Source organism: Trachemys scripta, chromosome 11, assembly GCF_013100865.1.
Source record: "Trachemys scripta elegans isolate TJP31775 chromosome 11, CAS_Tse_1.0, whole genome shotgun sequence".
Classification (NCBI taxonomy): Eukaryota; Metazoa; Chordata; order Testudines; family Emydidae; genus Trachemys; species Trachemys scripta.
Genome location: NC_048308.1, coordinates 14,204,650 through 14,231,264, shown reverse-complemented (window position 1 = coordinate 14,231,264; position 26,615 = coordinate 14,204,650). Strand labels below are relative to the sequence as shown.

General features: G+C 40.9%; 1 protein-coding gene across 4 annotated transcripts in view; it reads left to right on the top strand.

Annotated features, from left to right (window-relative positions):
- Positions 1-26,615, top strand: part of DPP10 (dipeptidyl peptidase like 10) — an 827,330-nt gene that overhangs the window by 625,765 nt on the left and 174,950 nt on the right. For all 4 annotated transcript variants that reach the window (XM_034785374.1, XM_034785373.1, XM_034785376.1 and 1 more), the window contains exon 5: positions 5,309-5,383. In XM_034785374.1, coding sequence (XP_034641265.1) covers positions 5,309-5,383 — 75 coding nt within the window. The remainder of the gene's footprint in view (positions 1-5,308; positions 5,384-26,615) is intronic.

The window sequence follows — 26,615 nt, the reverse complement described above, 5'->3', positions numbered from 1 at the left end:
GCTCATCTGAAAATCTCAATCTTGATAAATACATTCATTGCATTTTTAAAGTGAATTTTGGAAAGTGTTAGCATGCATGCATTGCCAAGCTTATTTAGTATGTTTTCTGCTGGCGTAATATTAATTTTCCTGCTTGTGGAACGTATACAAATATTCCATATTTTCAACTTCTGTTAGCAAGAATAATCCCATTATACCAGAAGGAGGGAAATAATCTGCCAAAACCACTAACTGTAATTAGGAGACTGTAACTTACTTACACTCCACTTATACATGTGACACTCCCAGAACCATACAAAACAGTGCAGGTGAGTGCAAAGTGAACCAGGACATCTTCAGCATGTCTCACACAATTATAAATCCCTAGATACTTGAGATGATCTTTTAATGGAAAATAAGAAACTAGCTCATACTGGCTTTGCCTAAAAGTGCCAACATTCTGCAGCTGAGCTGCCCAGGTGTTTAGTCTGAGTGCGTCATTAGTGTTGTAGTGGCATAATCACTGACTGAAGATTCTCACTAAATGCAGGAAACCTCACTTGCTTGAAAATGATTTTGGAAAACTTCCCAGGTTATATATTGCAGAAGACTGAGTTAGTGTGGCAATAATTAATACATTGCCAGAATGAAGTAGAACTTCACATCTAAAAATGTTCTTAGTGCTTTGCCAAATAAGTGAAATGTTCATGTACATGATCTGTCTTGACTGCATAAGTCAGTCAGTCAATCAACGTTAGGTTGGGGGGACAGGAATCTCTTGTTTTGAACAAGCAAAAAAATTATTTTAAACCCACAATCCTTTTCCTTTCTTTTTCTCTGGTGGCTGTTTTTTGTATTTCTTTTTTCCTCCAGCCACTTGTAGAAGTGCTGTGCTCAATATTAAAATAATACATTTACCATGGGCGTTTTGTTTCAAAACCTAAGTTTGCCGAGTGATTACTTTTGCAAGGTTGGTTCTATTAGTTTTGAAAGGGCTAAAATTCTGCCTTCAGAGTCAAACATGCAATTTCCTCTGAATTTAGCGAGAGATGTACATACACTTATCTGAGGGCATTAGCTAGCCTGAATGTGGTGTTTAGCAAGGCCCAGTTTAGACACCCTTGCACACCCCAAGTTAGTCAGCTCAGGCATTTGTGTACATGTGCACAGGCCCTTTGAGAATAACAGCATCCACGAAAAACCTTTTTATTGTGGGTATACCCAATTCTGGGCTACTATTCCCACCCCCAGTTATGCTGCTTCCATTCTTTTCATCTTGCCTATATCTTCACTACCTGTTTTTTGACCCTTTCGTTCTGTAGATAGCAAATATTTCCAAATTAAGGTAAACTATTTTTCTTCAGTGGTACTATTTTTTCTGGCACACTGATCCTCTTGCTACATCAAATGCATTAAATTCTTTCTGACATCAGCATTACCCCTTGATTAAATTACAATACTCAATTCAATTGGGTGTCATGTAGACTTAACCATATATAAAGCAATATTCGTTTTATAATGATGCTTTCTGTTTCACTTTACTTTCCACCAGGATTTTCTTTTTGTTTTCTTTGAATTTCCTGTAAAATAAAAGACATTCCCTCTTAGTGAAGGTTGTTCTACAAAATGTTTATGCTCATAAAGATAAAGGAGAAGCAACTAGAGAGACAAAGCTCTATTGCTTAAATGTGCTTATCCATTTTTTTCTGTACATTATTATGATGGGTTTGGTCACAGAAATGCCTTTGGGACTGCCACCTGATGTGCTGTGAGCCCATTTTCTCTGCCAGCTTGGGACTCCAGTACCTTGCCTTGTTTGAGCCAGACATGCTTGCCTGCTGCAAACACAGATTCAAGTCTGAATCACATCCCCCACAAGCTGTAGGCTTAATTGAAAGCAGTGTAAGAAGTGCTCCTGTCTTCAACACTCAGACACCCAACTCCCAATGGGGTCCAAACCTCAAATAAATCCGTTTTACCCTGTATAAAACGTATATAGGGTAAACTCATAAATTGTTCACCCTCTGTAACACTGATAGAGAGATATGCACATTAATTAATACATACGCTGGGTTCATTAATAAGTAAAAAGTGATTTTATTAAATAAAAAAGTAGGATTTAAGTGGTTCTCAGTAATAACAGACAGAACGAAGTAAATTACCAAGCAAAATAAAATAAAGCACGCAGGTCTAAGCCTAATACAGTAAAAACTAAATGCAGGTAAATCTCACCCTCAGAGATGTTCCAATAAGCCTCTTTTACAGACTATACTTCCTCCTAGTCTGGGTCCAGCAATCACTCACATTCCTGTAGTTACTGTCCTTTGTTCCAGTTTCTTTCAGGCATCTCCTTGGGGTGGAGAGGCTATCTTTTGTGCCAGCTGAAGACAAAATGGAGGGGCTTCCAGGGGCTTACATAGACTTTCTCTTGTGGGTGGAAACCCCTCTCTTTCCCTGTGTAGAATCCAGCTACAAAATGGAGTTTTGGAGTCACATGGGCAAGTCACATGCCCATGCATGACTCAGTTTTCTACAGGAATTCCCAGGAAAGCTTGGATATGGATTGGCGTCTATCAAGGTTCTTTGTTTGCCAAGTCTCCCAATTGCTTGAGTAACCCCTTCACACTATGTTGACCACATCTGCCTTAGGTGCTTTCTACAGCAAACACTTTAAATACAAACATAGAGCCAACACTCATAACAAAGATATGTTACATGGCATCTCTAGCATAAGACATATTCCAGTTATGTCATATTTACACTCATAAGCATATTTCTATAAAGCATTATGGGGTGCAATGTCACAATTATCTTTAAGCTTAAGCAATGAGGCATCTCTGTCATAATTGTCTATGAAGTATATATCAGCAGAACTTAGTCTTTCCTCTACTGTGCTGATTACAGTTGCCCTCCTTCAAACAGTTAATGTTGAGCATAGTGTTGCTATCATGACCAAGTCTCAGAGTTTTTTTAAATTTGTTGATAGTGTAGCAGCCAAATTAATCTGTTGTAGTCTAATAATGTCAATGAAATTACACTGAGAATTAATATAGCAAGAGCTTTTATAGCCATGTAGATAGGAAGAAAACAAAGAAAGAAGAAGTGGGACACTTAAGACTGTAGATGGAGTGGAGATTAAGGATAATCTAGGCATGGCACAATATCTAAATGAATATTTTGCATCGGTATTTAATGAGGCTAATGAAAGGCTGAGGAATAGTAGAAGCGAGACTAATGGGAATAAAGGAATGGGGATTGACATTACCGTATCCAAGGTAGAAGCCAAACTCAAACAGCTTAACTGGACTAAATCGGGCGGACCAGATGATCTTCATCCGAGAATATTAAAGGAACTGGTGCGAGAAATTGCAAGCCCATTAGCGATAATTTTTAATGAATCTGTTAACCCCGGGGTGGTACCGTTTGACTGGAGAATAGCTAATGTGGTTCCTATTTTCAAGAAGGGGGGAAAAAGTGACCCTTGTAAATACAGGGCTGTTAGTTTAACATCTGTATATGCAAGGCCTTGGAAAAAATTTTGAAGGAGAAAGTAGTTAAGGACCTTGAGGACAATGCCAATTGGGACAAATTACAACACGGTTTTACGAAAGGTAGATCGTGCCAAACCAACCTGATTTCCTTCTTTGAGAAAGTAACAGATTATTTAGATAAAGGAAATGCGGTGGATCTAATATACCCCGACCTCAGTAAAGCACTTGATACGGTACCTCATGAGGAATTATTGGTTAAATTGGAAAAGATGGGGATCAATATGAAAATACAGAGGTGGATAAAGAACTGGTTAAAGGGTAGACTGCAGCGGGTCGTACTGAAAGGTGAACTGTCAGGTTGGAGGGAGGTTACCAGTGGAGTTCCTCAAGGTTCGGTTTTGGGTCTGATTTTATTTAATCTATTCATTACTGACCTCGGAACTAAATGTAGGAGTGGGCTGGTAAAGTTTGTGGATGACACAAAGTTGGGAGGTATTGCCAATTCAGAGAAGGATCGGGATATCCTGCAGGGAGATTTGGATGACCTTGTAAACTGGAGTAATAGTAATAGGATGAAATTTAATAGTGAGAAGTGTAAGGTTATGCATTTAGGGATAAATAACAAGAATTTTAGTTATAAGCTAGGGACACATCAGTTGGAAGTAACGGAAGAGGAGAAGGACCTCGGAGTCCTGGTTGATCGCAGGATGACTATGAGTCGACAATGTGACGTGGCCGTGAAAAAAGCTACTGCGGTCTTGGGATGCATTAGGCGAGGTATTTCTAGTAGGGATAAGGAGGTGCTGGTTCCGTTATACAATGCACTGGTGAGACCTCATTTGGAGTACTGTGTGCAGTTCTGGTCTCCCATGTTTAAAAAGGATGAAATCAAACTGGAACAGGTACAAAGAAGGGCCACTAGGATGATCTGAGGAATGGAAAATCTGTCGTATGAAAGGAGACTCGAGGAGCTCAGTTTGTTTACCTTAACCAAAAGAAGGCTGATGGGGGATATGATTGCTCTCTTTAAATATATCAGAGGGATAAATACCAGGGAAGGAGAGGAATTATTTCAGCTTAGTACTAATGTGGACACGAGAACGAATGGATATAAACTGGTCGTGGGGAAGTTTAGGCTTGAAATTAGACGAAGGTTTCTAACCATCAGAGGGGTGAAATTTTGGAACAGCCTTCCGAGGGAAACAGTGGGGGCGAAAGACCTCTCTGGCTTTAAGATTAAGCTTGATAGGTTTATGAAGGGGATGGTTTGATGGGATAAAGTGATTTTAGTCATTAGGTCAATAACATGCCATCGCTGGTAATTAGCAACAATGGTCAATGATGGGATATTAAAAGTTACTACAGAGAACTTTTTCCAGAGGGTCTGGCTAGAGAATCTTGCCCGCATGCTCGGGGTTCAGCTGATCGCCATATTTGGGGTCGGGAAGGAATTTTCCTCCAGGGTAGATTGGCAGAGGCCCTGGAGGTTTTTCGCCTTCCTCCGCAGCATGGGGCAGGGGTTGCTTGCTGGAGGATTCTCAGCGATTTGAAGTCTTTAAATCATGATTTGGGGACTTCAACAGCTGAGTCAAGGGAGAGAATTCTTCCAGGAGTGGGAGGGTCAGCTTTTGTGGCCCGCATCATGCGGGAGGTCAGACTAGATGATCATAATTGTCCCTTCTGATCTTAGAGTCTATGAGTCTATGATGCACAAATAATTCAGTTGTTTGTAATACGAACTATCTTGCAGTGGTAAAGGTCTTAAGTGAATGTCAGAATCTTTGGGGAAAAAAATGACCTTACATGTGTTAATTACCCATATTATTACCTGTTTTTAGGTAACTTTCAAAGCATCAAGATACTCAGTTTCACCAGATTTAAGATTTGTTCTTCTTGCATATGATGTCAAACAGGTAAGCAAACTACTCATATATTCAGTTTTCTCCTTAATTGACACTTTAAATGTTTTATCATTTATGATTTACCTTATGATTGCATTCCCATTATTCACAAAACATAATATAGACAGATATACTAAATCACTATTCAAATAAATCTTTTCTTCTTCTTTTTTATGTTTTGGGACAATAAACTCTGTGTTAAAATTCCACATAGGTGAAACATTTTGCTTTCCTTAATTTCAGAAATCAATATTCAGAAATAGGAGCATATTGATTTTATTACTTATTTTTGATAAGCTTCATGTTGGTAACTCACCTTAGACTACTTGTATTTAATATGCTGAATTTCTTGGGATAAAATATATTCATTTCCAGGTTAGAATAAAAGCGTGGCAGGTGCACTGGTAACATTCCTTTATTGTTCTCTAGACCTTTAACCTTAATGATTATGTCTGCAACCTGGAAAATATGTTGACAGCTGATAGAACATGCTAGAGTGGTGTGATATAAAAGAAAAAAAGTAATTTCTTAAAGACTATTATTTATTTGAGTCTCATTTAAAGTCCGTTGAAGTAAATGGGAGTTTTTCCAGTTCTTTCTTTCTTTCTTTCTTTCTTTCTTTCTTTCTTTCTTTCTTTCTTTCTTTCTTTCTTTCTTTCTACCAAGTTACAAGGAAGCAGTTATTACTAAATATAACAGCTGACATATCTGTATTTTGTGTTGTAGGATTTTACACAGTAGATATAAGGATTCAAGTTTGATTTTGGTCAAAATATTTCTTTCCTCCTGATTTTCCATCCTAACTATTCTGTAATATGTTTCTTATATGGAGAAATAGGGAATAATAGCAATGCTATATTACCCTATGTTATGGGGAGAACTTCAGTGGAGTAGCATCAAGGACAAGTGTTACCCCTTATGTCTACATACACTAAGGGCTGATTCAGTGAGCCGCTAAGAGTCCTCAAATCCCTTTGAATTCAGCACTTTACAGAAGGATCCCTTTGAATTCACCACTTTACAGAAGGACCCTCTCTCTGTTTGTCATTACTGCTTTGTCTACAGCACTGTACTTCATTTTAAAGTTCAATTATCAGCAGATATTTAGAGGCAGAGAATGGTAGGTAGCCATTGTCTGGGTACACTGCAAGAAGGACAGGAGACACTTGTTATGGATTTTAATCAGATTGCAACTTTATTATATAGATGTCTGAGACTACCCGGAGATAACGTGTACAGTGCAGGCAAATCTATGCTTATTCAAATCAATTCTCCAGGGCTTTCATCAGCACCCCCCTTTGTTTCCATTCAGGTCCCCCAGCCGACCCATGGCTTGGACCTTACTACCCACCACCCTCGTAAGAGGGTTAAGGCAGGCTATGAGAATGGGGGGGGAGGAGAGAGGGAGGGAAGGTTCCCTGACGTACCAATCAGAGAAGTCCCCAACCCCCTCCCCCATTTTGTTCCTTTATCCAGTACTTTTTTTTTAAGTCCTTTACCAGGCCATTTATCTGGTCACTGGCTGCCTTCCCAATGGAGTACCTGCACTGGATATCCACCAAACCTTACAAAATACATTGAGACATATGGCCTACAATCTTTTCTTCTCACCAGAAAAGGTCCTCCCTCACAACCGCTGTGGGGAAGGCGAAAAATACTCACTCCACTGAAGCCAATTCTGGTGGTGCAGGAAAAAATCCTTCCCAGCCCCCCTTTAAAAGGAGGGACAAGCGTAACGCCCGCAGCAAGTCCTAACCCAGCCTGACATTTGCCTCCACTTGGGGAAGGAGGGTGGGTGCTGGCTTCCTTGCTGTGTGGAACAAAGAGACTTGCCCCACCCAGGTTTCGTACCTTTATGCCCTTCAGACCTCACATTCCTGGGTGGGGTGAGTCATTGCTGCAAAGCTGACCGAGCTTTTTTAGAGCAGTTTCTGACCTCCTTCCTCCTCTTTTCTCCCCTCCCCCCCCCCAAAGCGGAGCTCTCCTTCCCAGGTAAGCCCCAGACAAACTCTGCTCCACCTTAGTTGTGGTGCAGTCATTCCCTGTGCTAAAGCAGTTGAGCATGAAAACAAGTGATGAGCAGAGTTTGCAAATACTTCCTAGCTTATTTGATTTTGGTGGCTTTTTCTGTTCATTAATTTGTTCAGACAGATCATGACTTTCTTTTTAAATTAATATTTGCAAAAATGTCTAGCCCTTACTTGGACAAAAGTCACATGGCATGTTTCTGTTCCTTGAAAATAGGCTTGTGACTCTCAAAATCTGAATTCCCATGCAAATTCTAGTGATTACGTTTTTCCATTATTTGCCTAAAACCTATTTTCTTGAAAATTCACACAAGTAAAATCATTTAGTAAAAAAGTTACAAAAAACAGCACAGAGGTGAAAACACAAGCAACACCATTTTAACCACATCAAACGAATATGCACAGTAATCATCCAGCTATCGGTCCTGATCCAAAGCCGTTGAAGTCAGCCACCTAAATTCACTGGGCTTTCAGATATCCTGCGTCCAAGTTCACTGCTCTATCCACTAGGCTAGGCACTCGTCCACTGTAAATTAGCATAACTCCACTGAAGTCAAGAAAGCTACACCAATCAACCCCAACTGAAGATCTGTCCCATGGGTATATGTGGTCATCTTAAAACCGTATAAATCACTAAAACTGTTGCATAACATAATTTTATGCTATTATGGTGCATATGAGGTAAAATGTGTGTTTTCTCATCTCATGTCCTTGGTTCATTTAGAAAACTAGTCATGCCTAATCTACTTAATTTATTTAAAACATTGATTTTGTTTTTGATGTTGTCATACTTCAACAGCTTCTCCTCTGTTTTTTCTACATTATTTGCTTCATATTATTCCCTCTCTCACTTCCACTGTTAGGAGAGTGGGGTTTGATTCTGCGTACAAGAAGCCCAGGCGGCCAGTGCTAGGGGAACCCTGCAAAGATGCACAGGAAGCTATTGGCATCTATCCAGGAGTGCCAGCTCTATTTGTTTTGCCTGGCCCCCTGCCACTATAGCTCTGACAGTAACCTGCCCCTGGAATTCCCCTTTAAGGGGGATCAGTTGTGAAGAGATGATGTCATAAAGGATTAGAAGACATGATGTTCGTTCTCCCCCCAGCCCTTCCCTTGCAATCCTTTCCCAAGCAGAGATCCCCAGACCTACTGAGGACTATCCCAAGGAAATCCATGTGTTGGTAACAGTCTTTGGATTTGCCCTCATGTAATTAATTATAATTTCATAGATTTAAAATTATAGCCTTAAAAATAGAAAATAAAGTCTAATGCATATTCAGTTATTTTAATAACTGAGAGACTGCAGAGCTAGAATTGATATGCAAACTAGACACAATCAACTCCGGTTTGAATAAGGACTGGGAATGGCTGAGCCATTACAAACATTGACTCTATCTCCCCTTGTAAGTACTCTCACACCTATTATCAAACTGTCTGTACTGGCCTAGCTTGATTATCACTTCAAAAGTTTTTTTTTCTCTTAATTAATTGGCCTCTCAGAGTTGGTAAGACAACTCCCACCTGTTTATGCTCTCTGTATGTGTGTATATATATCTCCTCAATATATGTTCCATTCTATATGCATCCGAAGAAGTGGGCTGTAGTCCACGAAAGCTTATGCTCTAATAAATTTGTTAGTCTCTAAGGTGCCACAAGTACTCCTGTTCTTCTTTTTGCGGATACAGACTAACACGGCTGTTACTCTGAAACCAGTTATTTTAATGAGAGCAAAATCAGGCCAGATTCTTCCTTTAGTTGATGCCATCAAAAATGTATACTGTTATCATACAGAAGTATTTGCTTCTGGTAATGAAAGTTACCACTTTGTAGAGTAAATGTACAATTTTCAGTGGCACTCATTTTTGGGAACCACAACTGGATTGTTTTAAACATTTAGAGCCAGAGCCGTAGCTGGTATAAATCAGTATAGCTCTGTTGACTACACTACCTGAGAATCTGACTCTTATTTTCCCTTACTCATTGTGCATTATCAGCCATCTAACTGACATCTAAAATCCTTTTGACTGGATTTAAGCGATTCATAAATATTTGGGTAATAGGTTTTTCTTTAATGAGAGTAATAGTTTACATATGTTTATCTGTGTTCCATGGTGACATAGTAATACAGCTGGTGCAGATTTATAAATCAACAGAGTTTTGTAAAGAAGCTGGTATAATTCAGCTGAAAAGATTGAAGTAAAGTAGAAACAAATGTTTGTTCAAGACATTTGTCATGAAATTGTAATTAGAAACAAGGTTATTTTGATGTTTGGATTAAAAATAAATGTTGAGTTAAATTAAATAGTTGAATATTTATTTTTACCATAGTCAGCATTTTCTCTAATCTATTTTATGCTTGGAATGGCAAACTTTAATTAAATTTGCAGTTATTTCAGCACAATTAAGATTGTCCTTTATGCATAACGGGACATAAATCTGCATGAAAATAAGCCATCTTTGAATACAAAAGTAATAATTGAATGAATCATTTAAATCATGCCTAATCAAAGGAACAAAGGAATCTAACTGTGCCATAGCAGCTGGTTTAGCGTTGCTTTCTAAACTTGGTATGCGGCAAAATAACAGCTTTTATTGTGTGCAAGATAGTTGTGTTATGAAATAATCTTTACATTATGGCATATTGATTTCTGTACACACGTTTGTCTCCATCTTTATGACAGCACACTACACAATGTGGCTTGATGTTAAAAGTGAGAGGTACAGTCACCTTAGGGATTAGTTGGAACAATAGTGAGGTGGGAGCTGTGGAAGTGGTGGGGGTGGTTTCAGTGTATTCACTACTGTGTAGCTTCACATATTTCCAGTTCTCTCTCCTGTTCTCCGCAATTCTGTGACTTTGCCAAAACTCATGTGGATCAGCTGAGTGCAGCTCAGACTTCCATTACTGTTGCTCATGCTATGTGATGAACATCCCTGAAAAAAGTTCTTGCTTTACCAAGTAGCTAACCAACAGGTGAGAACTAATGTGAGGAATGAAAGTGGCCTATATTTTCAGGGGATGTGAAAAACATGGCAGTAGTTAGACCATTGCCCTGTGCCGTCCGTGCATTTATTGTATACAGAATGAGATGGATTGGGAATGGTAAATCTTTGATATTCTTGTAAGGTTATCATTTTCAGCCAAGGTCTGGAGTGGGTGATGTGACATTAAGGATGGGTGGAGGCTATATTAGGAAGCCAGTGAGGAGTGTGAGAGAAGCAATTCCCTCAATGTTGCTTTTAATAAGTGACATGACTGAAATCTGTCATTTCAACTCTTCTTTTTTTTAACTCCAGTACATGTTGATAGTAACAGCTTCCAAAAAGGTAGGTAAAGTTCTGCTTACAAAAAAGGAAAACTGCATATGCTTATTCCACCTTCCCTTCTGCACTGGCCTTAAAGGATGGCACATTAGTTCGCAAGCATGCCCTGAGCACTAAGGAGCTCAGGAAGTTTCTCCAAGGTATTTTCATTCCTCCCCAGAGCAGGGTTACCTCATAAGGATTTGATCCAAAGTCCATTGAAGTGAATGTGAGACTTTCCAAGTACTTCACTAGGCTTTGGATTGGATCCTAATGTATGACCTCACCACTGCCTCACGAGAACTCAGCTTGACATTGAAGAGTGAGCTCGTGAATTGGAGCAAATTCCCTTCTCCTTTCCTCAACACTTTTCTCTCCTTATATCTCCCTTTTCCTTTGTTTTGACTTTGTGATCCCTTTCTTCTGATCCCTTTTTGTCTGCCACATGCCCTCTCTCTCCTTCAAATGCTTTCTTAATGCCAACTTATTTTAGGAACATTTCCTATCATCTTTTCTTTACCACTAATCATCTACAACTTGCCTTTCTTGAAGTAAGTTACATTTGCCCATTTTAGTTCCTGATTCACAAAAGCACTTATGGTATGAACTTAGATGCATCCCCATTCAGGACTCTATGGAACGTAAGTGTGTGCTTGCCTAGATTGGGTCTCTAGACTGTAAGCCAGTCTGACTAGGGAATGTGTGTAAAACAATACTAGCTTATAGCACTGAAAATGGTGGATGGATGTGCGTGATGTCTCCAGATGCTGCTGCTGTGATAGGGTGCTACATCACTGACCCACCATCTAATTCATTGTTTGTTCTGTTGGAAGCCATACGCCAGAAGAAGTGATTTTTAATAATCAGTTAGGGTAAGTGCCGGATGAAGGAGAATGCAAGCCTGTGCAGAAAGAAGGGGAGAAAGCTGAGTCATGACACTAACTGTTTTTTGAATTGATCGTTCTATGTGAATGAACAATATTTCAAAACACTTTTTGAAAAGTTGTAGTTTAATGCACCAAACAAAGTAATGACTCAAGCACAGCAAGATAGTTGAAGAGAAATCAGCAGAGATTGAAGTTGCTTATCTGCTGTGCGGGGATGCTTATCACCACTCCACTGTTATTATATGTATTTTTACAGAATAATAACAGAGCTGACCACAATCTACAAAGAACTGAGGGTAAATGGAGAGAAGTGGCACACTCATCGAGCTTTTTCAGTTTGCCTATGATATTAGCTTTTAGAGTGCACTGCAAAAGATCTACAAGAGCTTATTTGCAGATTAGAAGAATCCAGGAGAAAAAATGCATTAAAGCCTTAAATTATGGTTATCTGTTATGCATTATGAAATAATCTTCCTACCAATTACTTGGCAGTTAAATGTTCAGTTATGTCAGTAATCTTATCTTCTTGGTCTGTGAAATTAATTATGGTAATTGTTCTGCTGAAATTGAAAGAGAGGAAAATCAGTTTGCTGATTGTTTTCTCGATCTAGAGATTATTCAGAGTTAGAATAAACAACGTGAAATATCAAAATGATACAGGTGTTGTCAATAAAATGATGCCGTACTGTTATGGAAGTCTGACTATGGAGTATTATTTCCCAGGAAGCACTAGCTGTAGGTTGGTGATGTTATCATTTAACAAAGCCACCCCCTGAATTCACTTGCACACCACTCGTTTTTGGAGTACTACATATGAAATAAAGAACTGTCTTTAAAAATGCTGCCCACCTGCCTCAAAGGCCAGAGCAACTTGCTGGGGCCAGTGGTGAAATGGGACAGTCTCAGCAGGAAGGGAAGGAGACACTCATTCTGGCACACTAGGTAGCTCCTTCCCTGGGAGTCTCTGGCCATGGGGGAGGCATGCTGATTGGCCAGCATTCCCTAGCTCCCAGAATTTAACTTGGTGCAGAGGCCATGTGGAGCCTCTTTCAACTCCATTCCAGCAGCAAGACTCTTCCTCCCTCCCCCCTGAACTAGGAACAGGAATCTGGTCTGACAGATGCTGTGGGTCTAGCTGATCGCCTGTTTGGGGGTCAGGATGGAATTGTTTCTACCATGGGCCAATTGGTAGAGAACCAGGGAGGGTTTTTTTTTGCCTTCCTCACTGTGTCTTCAAGCCACAGTGACTTAAGTAGGAATGTGCTTAGTACCTTAGGGTATGTCTACACTACGAAATTAGTTCGAATTTATAGAAGCCGGTTTTATTGAAATCGGTTGTATACAGCCGATTGTGTATGTCCACACAATAAAATGCTCTAGGTGCTCTAGTCGGCAGACCGCGTCCACAGTACGAGGCTAGCGTCGACTTCCGGAGCATTGCACTATGGGTAGCTATCCCACAGCTATCCCACAGTTCCCGCAGTCTCTGCCGCCCCTTGGAATTCTGGGTTGAGATCCCAATGCCCGGATGATGCAAAACAGTGTCGCGGGCGGTTCTGGGTACATGTCGTCAGGCCCCTCCCTCCCCCGTCACAGCAACGGCAGACAATAGATTCGCGCCTTTTTATCTGGGTTACCTGGGTTACCTGTGCAGACAACATGGAGCCCGCTCAGCACAGCTGAGCTCACCATCACCATATGTCCTCTGGGTGCCGGCAGACGTGGGACTGCATTGCTACACAGCAGCAGCTGCTAACTGCCTTTTGGCGGTAGACGGTGTAGCATGAGTGATAGCCGTGGGGCTGGCAGCCGTAGTGCTGCATTGCACCAGCCCCTTGCAGGCGATGGTATATTATGACTGGTACCCGTCGTCGTCGTACTGGTATGGCTGTCAATCATGGCCACCTGGGCAGACATGCTACTGTTTCGATGATGACGGTTACCAGTCATAATATACTATTTTCTGCCAATTGCCCAATATTGTCTGCTAAGCACCCAGAAGAGGCCGAGGGCGATGCTGGGTGCTGGCGGACGTGGGGCTGGCAGACGTGGGGCTGCATTGCTACACAGCAGCAGCCCCTTGCCTTTTGGCAGATGATGGCATATTATGATTGGTACCCGTCATCGTCATACTGGTATGGCTGTCACTCATGCTGCAGCGTCGGCTGCCACCTTAAGATGTAAAAAATAGATTTGTTCTGTGTTCATTTGCTTCCCCTTCCTCCGTGAAATCAACGGCCTGCTAAGCCCAGGGTTTCCAGTTTAATCTTTGGGGGGACCATTCTGTGTGACAGTTGTTTGTGTTTCTCCCTGTTCCTGTACCTGTACGCCATGTCGTCACTCGGCCCTCCCTCCCTCCCGCCCTCCTTCTCCTGGTCCATCAGATACTACTTTCGCGCCTTTTTTCTGACCAGGCGCCATAGCTAGCACTGGGATCATGGAGCCCGCTCAGATCACCGCGGCAATTATGAGCACTATGAACACCACGCGCATTGTCCTGGAGTACATGCAGAGCCAGAACATGCCAAGGCGAAACCCGGACCAGGCGAGGAGGCGATTGCAGCGCGGCGACGAGAGTGATGAGGAAATTGACATGGCCATAGACCTCTCACAAGGCACAGGCCCCAGCAATGTGGAAATCATGGTGTTACTGGGGCAGGTTGATACCGTGGAACGCCGATTCTGGGCCCGGGAAACAAGCACAGACTGGTGGGACCGCATCGTGCTGCAGGTATGGGACGATTCCCAGTGGCTGCGAAACTTTCGCATGCGTAAGGGCACTTTCATGGAACTTTGTGACTTGCTTTCCCCTGCCCTGAAACACCAGGATACCAAGATGAGAGCAGCCCTCACAGTTGAGAAGCGAGTGGCAATAGCCCTGTGGAAGCTTGCAACGCCAGACAGCTACCGGTCAGTCGGGAATCAATTTGGAGTGGGCAAATCTACTGTGGGGGCTGCTGTGATCCAATTTGCCAGGGCAATGAAAGACCTGGTGATAGCAAGGGTAGTGACTCTGGGCAACGTGCAGTCAATAGTGGATGGTTTTGCTGAAATGGGATTCCCAAACTGTGGCGGGGCCATAGACGGAACCCATATCCCTATCTTGTCACCGGAGCACCAAGCCACCGACTACATAAACCGCAAGGGGTACTTTTCAATGCTGCTGCAAGCCCTGGTGGATCACAAGGGACATTTCACCAACATCAACGTGGGATGGCCGGGAAAGGTACATGATGCTCGCGTCTTCAGGAACTCTGCTCTGTTTCGAAAGCTGGAGGAAGGGACTTTCTTCCCGGACCAGAAAGTGACCATTGGGGATGTTGAAATGCCTATCGTGATCCTTGGGGACCCAGCCTACCCCTTAATGCCATGGCTCATGAAGCCATACACAGGCAGCCTGGACAGGAGTCAGGACCTGTTCAACTACAGGCTGAGCAAGTGCCGAATGGTGGTGGAATGTGCATTTGGACGTTTAAAAGCGCGCTGGCGCAGCTTACTGACTCGCTCAGACCTCAGCGAAAAGAATATCCCCATTGTTATTGCTGCTTGCTGTGCGCTCCACAATATCTGTGAGAGTAAGGGGGAGACATTTATGGCGGGGTGGGAGGTTGAGGCAACTCGCCTGGCCGCTGATTACGCGCAGCCAGACACCAGGGCGGTTAGAGGAGCACAGCAGGGCGCGGTGCGCATCAGAGAAGCTTTGAAAACGAGTTTTGTGACTGGCCAGGCTACTGTGTGAAACTTCTGTTTGTTTCTCCTTGATGAACCCTCCAACCCCCCCCCCGACCCGGTTCACTCTACTTCCCTGTAAACCAACCACCCCACCCCACCCTCCCCTCCCCTCCCGCTTGCAGAGGCAATAAAGTCATTGTTTTTTCACATTCATGCATTCTTTATTAGTTCCTTACAGAGGTAGGGGGATAATTGCCAAGGTAGCAGAGATGGGTGGGGGAGGAGGGATGGAAAAGGACACACTGCATTTTAAAACTTTAACTCTTATTGAAGCCCAGCCTTCTGATGCTTGGGCGATCATCTGGGGTGGAGTGACTGGGTGGACGGAGGCCCCCCCACCGTGTTCTTGGGCGTCTGGGTGACGAGGCTATGGAACTTGGGGAGGAGGGCTGTTGGTTACACAGGGGCTGTAGCGGCGGTCTCTGCTCCTGCTGCCTTTCCTGCAACTCAACCATACGCTCGAGCATATCACTTTGATGCTCCAGCAGACGGAGCATTGCCTCTTGCCGTCTGTCTGCAAGCTGACGCCACCTATCGTCTTCAGCCCGCCACCTCTCCTCTCGTCCATGTTGGACTTTTCTCATCTCCGACATTGACTGCCTCCACGCATTCTGCTGTGCTCTATCAGCGTGGGAGGACATCTGCAGCTCCGTGAACATCTCGTCCCTCGTCTTACGTTTTCTCTTTCTAATGTTCACGAGCCTCTGCGAAGGAGAAACATTTGCAGCTGGTGGAGGAGAAGGGAGAGGTGGTTAAAAAAGACACATTTTAGGGAACAATGGGTACACTCTTTCATTACAAGGTCGCATATTTCGGCTTGCAGGCAGCCATCGTAGGCCACAGTGTTTTGGCTTATTTAACCTTCTTAACATGCGGGAAAGGTTGCAAACAGCAGCGCATTTCCCATCTCAAGGATGAATTGGGTTGTCCATTTAAAATGGGGTTTCAATGTAAAAGGAGGGGGCTGCAGTTTCCCGGTTAACATGCGGCACAAACACAAGTAAACCACCCCCCCCCACACACACACACACACGATTCTCTGGGATGATCACTTCACCCCTCCCCTCCACCGCATGGTTAACAGCGGGGAACATTTCTGTTCAGAAGAGCAGGAACAGGCGCCTCTGAATGTCCCCTTAATAAAATCACCCCATTTCAACCAGGTGACCGTGAATGATATCACTCTCCTGAGGATAACAAAGAGAGACAAGGAATGGATATTGTCTGCATGCCAGCAAACACCGGGACCATACGCTGCCATGCTTTGTTATGCAATGATTCCAGACTACGTGCTACTGGCCTGGCGTGGTAAAGTGTCCTACCATGGCGGACGGGATAAGGCAGCCCTCCCCAGAAACCTTTTGCAAAGGCTTTGGGAGTACATAAAGGAGAGCTTTCTGGAGATGTCCCTGGAGGATTTCCGCTCCATCCCCATACACGTTAACAGACTTTTCCAGTAGATGTACTGGCCGCGATTGCCAGGGCAAATTAATCATTAAACACGCTTGCTTTTAAACCATGTGTAATGTTTACAAATATTTACAAAGGTACACTCACCAGAGGTCTCCTGTGTGCCCTGAGGGTCTTGGGTGAGTTCGGAGGTTACTGGTTCCAGGTCCAGGGTAACAAACAGATCCTGGCTGTTGGGGAAACCGGTTTCTCCGCTTCCTTGCTGCTGTGAGCTACCTACAGTACCTCCATCGTCATCTTCCTCGTTCCCCGAACCGTCTTCCCTGTGTGTTTCTCCAGTGAGAGAGTCATAGCACACGGTTGGGGTAGTGGTGGCTGCACCCCCTAGGATCGCATGCAGCTCCGCGTAGTAGCGGCAAGTTTGCGGCTCTGCCCCGGACCTTCCGTTTGCTTCTCTGGCTTTGTGGTAGGCTTGCCTTAGCTCCTTAATTTTCACGCGGCACTGCTGTGTGTCCCTGTTATGGCCTCGGTCCTTCATGGCCTTGGAGATCTTTTCTAATACTTTTCCATTTCTTTTACTGCTACGGAGTTCAGCTATCACTGCTTCATCTCCCCATATGGCGAGCAGATCTCGTACCTCCCGTTCGGTCCATGCTGGAGCTCTTTTGCGATCCTGGGAGGACTCCATGACGGTTACCTGTGCTGATGAGCTCTGCGTGGTCACCTGTGCTCTCCACGCTGGGCAAACAGGAAATGAAATTCAAACCTTCGCGGGTCTTTTCCTGTCTACCTGGTCAGTGCATCTGAGTTGAGAGCGCTGTCCAGAGCGGTCACAATGAAGCACTGTGGGATAGCTCCCGGAGGCCAATAACATCGAATTCCGTCCACACTACCCCAATTCCGACCCGCAAAGGCCGGTTTTATCGCTAATCCCCTCGTCGGAGGTGGTGTAAAGAAACCGGTTTAAAGGGCCCTTTAAGTCGAAAGAAAGGGCCTCGTTGTGTGGACGTGTCCAGGCTTAATTCGGTTTAACGCTGCTAAAGTCGACCTAAACCCGTAGTGTAGACCAGGCCTTACTGAGGTATTTGGGTTGACTTGTTTATTTGTTGCAACTTGTGGCCGGTTTCAACTGTGGTAAAAAGAATAAAATGAATGGTTGCCTGAGAGAAAAGGCCTGGGATTTTGGTGATGGGCCTTGGACTCACAGGTGAGACCTTGTGGCCCTCATAGCCTGAGGTCCCCACCCTTCTGCACCCTCCGCCCCTCTCCCGGGGGAAGGATGTTAGGACTAAGAGAGAGAGCTGAGTCCTGCAGGTAGGCTGAGGAGAGCCTATCCTGAGTGACAGGTTATATAGTAAGGAGCCCTGTACCCCCCGCACTGGAACCAATTAAATGCTAGTAATGGAGAGTGTGGGTGATGGGTGGGTAGCAACCCCTGCCCCGGGTGAAAGTTTAATAAAAGTTGTAGCCTGCCACTTAATTCCATGCATGTCTGTCTCATTTTGCCCCTGTGTACGCATCAAAGGCAGGTTTCTTCAGATTTGTATGTTACTTACACATAAGCATGGCCATACTGGGTCAGACTAAAGGTCCATCTAGCCCAGTATCCTGTCTTCCGACAGTGACCAATACCAGGTGCCCCAGAGTGAATGAACAGAACAGATAATCATCATGTGATCCATCCCCTGTTGCCCATTCCTAGCTTCTGGAAAACAGAGGCTAGGCACACCATCCCTGCCCATCCTGTCTAATAGCCGTTGATGGACCTATCCTCCATGAACTTATCTAGTTCTTTTTTGAACCGTTATAGTCCTGGCCTTCACAACATCCTCTGACGAGAAGTTCCATAGGTTGATTGTGCATTGTGTTAACAAATACTTCCTTTTGTTTGTTTTAAACCTGCTGCCTATTAATTTCATTTGGTGGCCCCTAGTTCTTGTGTTATGAGAAGGAGTAAATAACACTTCCTTATTTACTTTCTCCACACAAGTCATGATTTTAGAGACCTCTATCATATCTCCCCTTAGTCGCCTCTTTTCCAAGCTGAAAAGTTCCAGTTTTACTAATCTTTCCTCATATGGCAGCCATTCCATACCCCAATCATTTTTGGTGCCCTTTTGTGAACCTTTTCCAATTCCAATATATCTTTTTTGAGATGGGGCTACCATATCTGCATGCAGTATTCAAGATGTGGGCATACCATGGATTTATATACAGGCAATATGATAATTTCCATCTTATTATCTAATCCCTCTCTTAATGATTCCCAACATTCTGTTAGCTTTTTGAACTGCCACTGCACGTTGAGTGGATGTTTTCAGAGAACTATCCACAATGACGCCAAGATCTCTTTCTTGAGTGGTAACAGCTAATTTAGATCCCATCATTTTATATGTATAATTGGGATTATGTTTTCCTATGTGCATTACTCTGCATTTATCAACATTGAATTTCATCTGCCATTTTGTTGCCCAGTCACCCAGTTTTGAGAGATCTTTTTGTAGCTCTTTGCAGTCTACCTGGGACCTAACTATCTTGAGTACTTTTCTATCATCTGCAAATTTTGCCACCTCACTGTTTACCCCTTTTTCCAGGTCATTTATTAATATGTTGACTAGGACTGGTCCCAGTACAGACCCCTGGGGGACACCACTATTTACCTCTCTCCATTCTGAAAACTGACCATTTATTCCTACCCTTTGTTTCCTATCGTTTAACCAGTTACAAATCCATGAGATAACCTTCCCTTTTATCCCATGACTGCTTACTTTGCTTAAGAGCCTTTGATAAGGGACCTTGTCAAAGGCTTTCTGAAAATCTAAATACACTATATCCACTGGATCTCCCTTGTCCACGTGTTTGTGATACCTTCAAAGAATTCTAGTAGATTGGTGAGGCATGATATCCCTTTACAAACACCATGTTGACTATTCCCCAACAAATTATGTTCATCTATGTGTCTGACAATTTTGTTCTTTACTATAGTTTTAACCAGTTTGCCCAGTACTGAAGTCAGGCTTACTGGCCTTTAATTGCTGGGGTTACCTCTGAAGCCCTTTTTTAAAAATTGGCATCACATTAGCTATCTTCCAGTCATTTGGTACAGAAACTAATTTAAATGATAGGTTAGTAGTCCTGCAATTTCACGTTTGAGTTCCTTCAGAACTCTTGGGTGAATACCTGGTCCCGGTGACTTATTACTGTTTAGTTTCTCAATTTGTTCCAAAACCTCCTCTAATGACACCTCAATCTGGGACAGTTCCTGAGATTTGTCACCTAAAAAGAATGTTTGGGAATCTCCCTCACATCCTCAGACATGAAGACCGATGCAAAGAATTCATTTAGTTTCTCCGCAGTGGCCTTATCATCCTTGAGAGCTCCTTTAGCATCTTGATTGTCCAGTGGCCTCACTGGTTGTTTAGCAGGCTTTCTGCTTCTGATGTACTTAAAAAAAAATTTGCCATTACTTTTTGAGTCTTTGGCTAGCTGTACTTCAAATTCTCTTTTGACCTTCGTAATTATATTTTTACACTTCATTTGCCTGAGTTTATGCTTCTTTCTATTTTCCTCGCTAGGATTTAACTTCCACTTTTTAAAGGATGTCTTTTTGCTTCTCACTGTTTCTTTTACTTTGTTGTTTAGCCAGAGTGGCTCTTTTTTGGTTCTCTTACTATGTTTTTTAATTTGGGGAATACATTTAAGTTGAGCCTCTATTATGGTGTCTTTAAAAAGTTTCCATGCAGCTTGCATGGATTTTACTTTTGGTGCTATATCTTTTAATTTCTGTTTAACTAACTTCCTCATTTTTGTATAGTCCCCCTTTCTGAAATTAAAGCTACAGTGTTGGGCCACTGTGTTGTTTTCCCCCCACATGTGTTTGTGGGCTTTCGGATAGTGATGATGTATTTTTACTTGGCATGGGTCCAGAACAAAACTCATGCTCATGAACATTGTGAGGTTTGACTTTAACCCGAGATCCAGATTTTACCATTTGTCCCTATTTCTATCTCAACCTCCCAAAAAGATCAGAAACCCACTGAATTGTCAGGGTTATCAGAATCAATCTAGACCGGAATTTTATTCCTCATGTGCATTCATAGCTAAAGAAAATAAAATTTCCAAAAATGAGGAAGTTCGTTTCTGGCTTCACTTCGAGATTCTCCAGTTGTTATTTAGCTAATAAGTACTGCAACAATGTGTATATGAAAGGTTAGATTTTCAGCTGGTCATTGCGATTAAACGGGCTATCCCCTTTTACCCCAGTTGAGGATCTGGCCTTTAAACACTCTTCTTGTATTTTAAATCAAAGTTCTAACTGTGTAGAAGGGATTTCATAAATAATAATAACAATATTGAAGGTGACTGTGGTATACTGCTTATTTATTATATATATTTGATTTGTATTAGTTTTGTAGCACCATAGAAGTGCATGACATTTTACAGACATATAAAAACGTGAGGTATCTACCTGAGGAGATTTCCAATCCTGCAAACATTTAATATCAGTGTGTAATACTTGCTGCCATGAATTCTCATTGACTCTAATGGGACTAGTTGCATTAGTCAGCATGCCCAGTATTAAGTGTTTCCAGAATTGGACCTTAATTAGATAATGCAAAGAATAATGAAAAACAGGTCTTGTTGAGTAGGAGACAGGAAACAATATGAAGGTTGAGACAATTATAAACAATGGAAAGGGAATATTATTTATGTTGAGAGTATATTGGGAACATACTGTGGTTTACTATGGGTCCAATTCTTACTCTACCCACGGTGAGTAGTACCTTATTATAAAATTATTTTTAGGGATCCTATATATATAATACGATCCCTATATACCCACAATGATCCAGCAGTGGACAAAGTACTACATTATTCTAGGTGTTTCTGAGATCGAAATGTTAAATCTTGAACTTGCAAAGATCAGAGGGCTTTGTCATATACCCCAGAAGACACTGATTCTTTTAACTGTTAAATGGATTGTGCTTCTCCATTAACTTTAGAGTGTTGTATATGAAAAGGTTAATATCCTTTTTCCATAGCTTTTTAATAGACAGCCAACTACAGTAAATTGAGTTAATGGAGTTGCACTGGATTTACACCACTGAGAATACACTTTGTCCCATAATCATTGAAACTAACCAGAATGGAAATTGCTTCTGCTGTCAAAATATTGTAATAATAATGTGGTATATTATATAATAAGGGTTTTTTTTCTTTCCGATTTAGAATTGGCACAAACGGAATTTAAGAGATTAGAATTAATGTTTTACATCTTGTTTTACAAAATTGTATTGGAAGTGAAACTATGATTAATATGCTTTGCTGCTGTTCAGTAAAAGTGAATTCTAGTGCATTTATCTTTTTAAAAAAATATATGTATTGACAGAACAAGTATTTCCTTTCACTACTGTTGTCAGTCAGACTAAATCTGAATAGTATTATCTGAAGAATAATCGTTAATGTCTGACTGAAATTCCAAAGTCCAACCGATAATCTTAATACATTACTCAACATTGGTGTGTTCAGCATCCTACATCGAGGTTTTTTTGTTTTTTTTTTTAATTCACTGTTGGTACTCTGGAGTATTCATTGGATAAGGCTATTCTCATTTACTATAATGATGAATTCCATTAGAGTAGAGGAAGCTGCTAGGAAAGTCATTCTGTAATTATAAGCCATAATGTGGCATATTGTAGAAACCACCAGTGACATAAACTCTAGTGTATATGGACGCCTTTTGCGTATTGGCATTTTTTTTCCATTTAAAATTGTGACTTCTATATTTTTTGTTATTACAGAGCTCTGATTTCCCCACCCACGCAGTTTATTTTACTGTGACAAACAAGTCATCCTAGTCATCAGCCTAGAAGTGTTAAATAAAACTATGAAACAAGAACAGAGATGGGGAGGGAAGGAATAAGAGGCTCTACTAATGGCTACACAGAAAATGTAGGTGGAGAGTCAGGGGAGGATAGAGTGACATAAACCAAAAGAAGAGATGGTCTCACTCAAACATGAGTGTTGTCAGCAGAGATTACTTCTCTTATTCTGCAGTGATGTCTACAGATTTCACACTTACATGAGTGGAGCCACGAATTTGGCATGCATGTGCTTATACCATACAAATAACATCAATTTTTAAAGGGTTTTAGACCATTTCAGTTAAAATCAGTTTACATTCAGGACAAATTAATATTAAAAGCAAGTTTGATTTGGGGTCACATTGCATACTACATGCTTCTGCTGACTTACACACTATTTCTCAAATACTCTCATTGACTTCAGTGGACTTTTGGAGGTGTAAGGGTCTACTCAACATGAGTAAAGGTTGCAAACCCTAACCCCTTGTGATTAGTTGCATCTAGAAGGGAAGTATTTATTTAAATATTGTAGTTGGCTGCTAAGACATTTTATTATAGCAAGTAATTATTACAGACCTTACCTCCATGAAAAAAATGGCTCCAGTATATCATCAGTGGAGTTAAATAATATAGACAACTTTTTACTTTGGTAACATACTGAAGTAAACTGCAATTGGACAAGCCCCACTTTGTACCAGGGCATCGCATCTACATTAGGCGTTTGCATTGGTCTAACTATATCAATATAGTTGCACTGGTGCAAAATTCCTTAATGTAGACAAAGATATAGTGAGGGATCTGTTGGAAACAGATAGTGTTGTTGTGTGGTAGTGCCCAGAAGCTCCAGTGCTGAGTGCTGTACAAAGATAAAATAAAAGTCTCTCACTATTTGTTTAACTGAATAAGCAGTTTCCTTCATCTTCTGAACAATTATAGGGAATAAAATTCTAGCTCCTCATATCAAACTGTCAGCACTATGCCATCTTTGTCTTTTTGCCTGTTCTATATAATGGTAATGTCCAGAAATGCCCCAGAAATGTCCCTTTAACTAAAGAGTCTGCCCATCATAGTCCATGAACAAATTATTGAATTTAATATAGTTTATTATTTTGAACTGTAAAAACTATTAAAAATCATTCCCTTCCCTTATAACCCATTGTCCATACTAGCCATTTTATAGGAGTTAGTGGAGGTGTAGTTAGATAAAGAACTGATTTTGCACTTATATTGCAATACACACATTTTTAGAAGATGAGGTACTGGTGACATTTTACTCAAATAGATGTCTGTCAAGAAACTCTTCTTCAGCAAGGTGGAATGGAGAAATGAGTTTATAAGAATGAAATCAGGCTGGATGGCCTGAATAAATCAACAGGGCAAGTAATACAAGGAGTTCTAATTGGAGACCATACTAAATGATTATAACCTTCTTCTTTTTTACCTCAGTAAAAGGTTTACTATTGATTATTATGATTTGATCAACTAATTTTGGGCTACATTTTTAGTGGGAACTAAAAACAAAATTTGGAATATGTGAGTATATTGATCAAGCCAAACTGTAACCTCCAATTTATACATCTTTTTTAAAAGATTTGCTCTTTTCTGTTTCTATGGTTTTAACCATGCTACGGATTTTGTTAAATCCATGGGACTAGATTTATGCACAACTCATAATAAGCAGTGATTTGGAGCAGCACCTCCACAGTAGGAACACCGAGAGGTATTTCTATATATGGAGAGGCTGTGTATATAGCTGCATCTTTACATGGCTGGCTTTTATGTGGAGGGCAGGAGCCATGGTGCTAGCTCCTTTATGGCTGGTCTAAGGAAGTAACTGCACTTTTCTGAGGGGCTGCTTTTCTTCCTGGCTCTTTGGCAGGCTATACAAGGGTGGAACCTTACTCCTCCTCTCCACTGCATAATTTCATAAAGGCCAAGCTGATATTGTATTTATTTGTCACACTCAGAAGTAAGATACATGTTTTGTTTTTATTAAAACCACAGTGTACAGTAATAGAGTAATATACTATACATATTGTAATTATGTACTATACAAACTAATAATCAACTGTACATTATATGATGTTTTGAGAAGTTTCAGAAGAAATTTAGTGATGAGAATTTGGAAGGATTGAGGTCCCTCCTGCTCAGTACTCGAGAAGAATACTAATCCCTTTACTCCCATCCCAAAGTTACTGAATACTATGGCCTCAAAGACCATTCCTTTCAGACCTTGAATTTGACAATAACTTTAATCCTGTTCACAAACCCCTGTCAAGATTCTTGTCTTGCTGATTCTCAACTAAAATGTTGGTCCAGATCCTCAACTATTGTAACTCTATGAAGCAACACCACTTTTATAGCAGTTAAGGATCTGGCCTATTATAATTAAAGCATTGAAATGAAAAAACAGTATAGACAATTTTATGATATAGAAATTAGCAGGTACTATAATTAGTCCTTTCAAATCTATCTTCAAAGTCTATCTTTTTGGTCATTGCCTCCTAGCCCTTTTCTCTGTATGCAGATACAAATATTACCACAGGCACATCTTGAAAACAGTCCTCTTAGCAACTGCCTATTAATCAACTTGCTGTTCAACACATTTAGAAAATCCATTTTAGAATATGCTCTTTTTGTTTTGCATTCAATATATTTCATTTTTCATGATATCCTATTTCTAAAATTCTGTAATAACAGTAATATGTGACTGAGAAATGCCACACGTGCAGTCTTTTTCTCAATACACATTTACACAAGATGCCATCAGTATTGATACATTTAATCGTAAAATAGTCATTGATAACAACATTCTGATTCTTTGTTTTGCCACCAAATTAGCACGGGGTTTTGGTAGTCATTAATTTAATCCCAAATGGGAATTTAACACCTTGCTTTCATTGAGGTATTGTGCATTAGATTTATAAATTAATGATGACTAGTTACGGACACCAAATTCTAAGATTTATGCATTTAAAAGAGAAAATCACTATGTTTAAATACATCACACGTAACAGAGTTGCTGATCTATTATTTTAAATCTACGCTGACATGTAAAATTCTATGATTTGATAAAACATCTAAGAATAGGATTACACTGCAGAATCCCATAATTCTGTAATGTCTGAATCTTATTTCAGTGTTCTCATTGACTATTAATCTCTGTTTTACAAATGATATAAAAAAAATGGAAACAATTAATTGATCCTGGTGTTTTCCCTGCATGGGTGAACATATATTAATAGCAAAGATGGATATTATTTTCTTGGAGAATCTTAAAAAAAAAATAAAAAAAAAAAAGCCAAGTCTGTCAATTGTGGAGCACTGCCCTTTTTCACATTTTATGTGTATTTCAGAAAATATCACATCAGAAATTAACTAATGATAAGTCGCTGACAATATAGAAGCCTATGCAAAATAAAAAACAAAACAATTGTTAAAAATGCGGTTGCGATTATTTTGTCTATTGGAAGTGCCTTATGCAGCTTGGCCAAAAACTATCAATAAAAAGAAAACTTGGGAACAAAAACCCAAACTTCACTGGCATACATTCATCCACTAATAAATAAGATGAAAACTGCCACAGACTCATATTTCTCTTGAAAGAAAGAAATTTCATTATGATAGGTCTGGTTTTTTTGTTTGGTTGTTTTTTAAATGCTCAAGAGGACATAATGGTAAATGTGCTTCCAGAATCCAAATGTCCATATTTAGGAAATCGTGGTGCCCAACATAACCCAAGCCGTTCAGGTTAACATCAACCACATCATTATCTTTTTCTTTGTAGGTTCATTTTGAGCCTGCTTCTGCAAACACTTAAGGTATCTTGTGTGTGTACGTGAGCAGCCTCCTGGAATTAAAAAGTTTCAACATCTCCATTCTGTGTGTGTGTGTTTGTGTGTGTGTGTATTTACGGAACTGTTGAGACCTTTTAATTCCAGGAGGCTGCTCACATATATCTACACATTACTACAATGTTCATACCCCATGAAAATAGCTCAAAAATTCAAAAATATTCCCC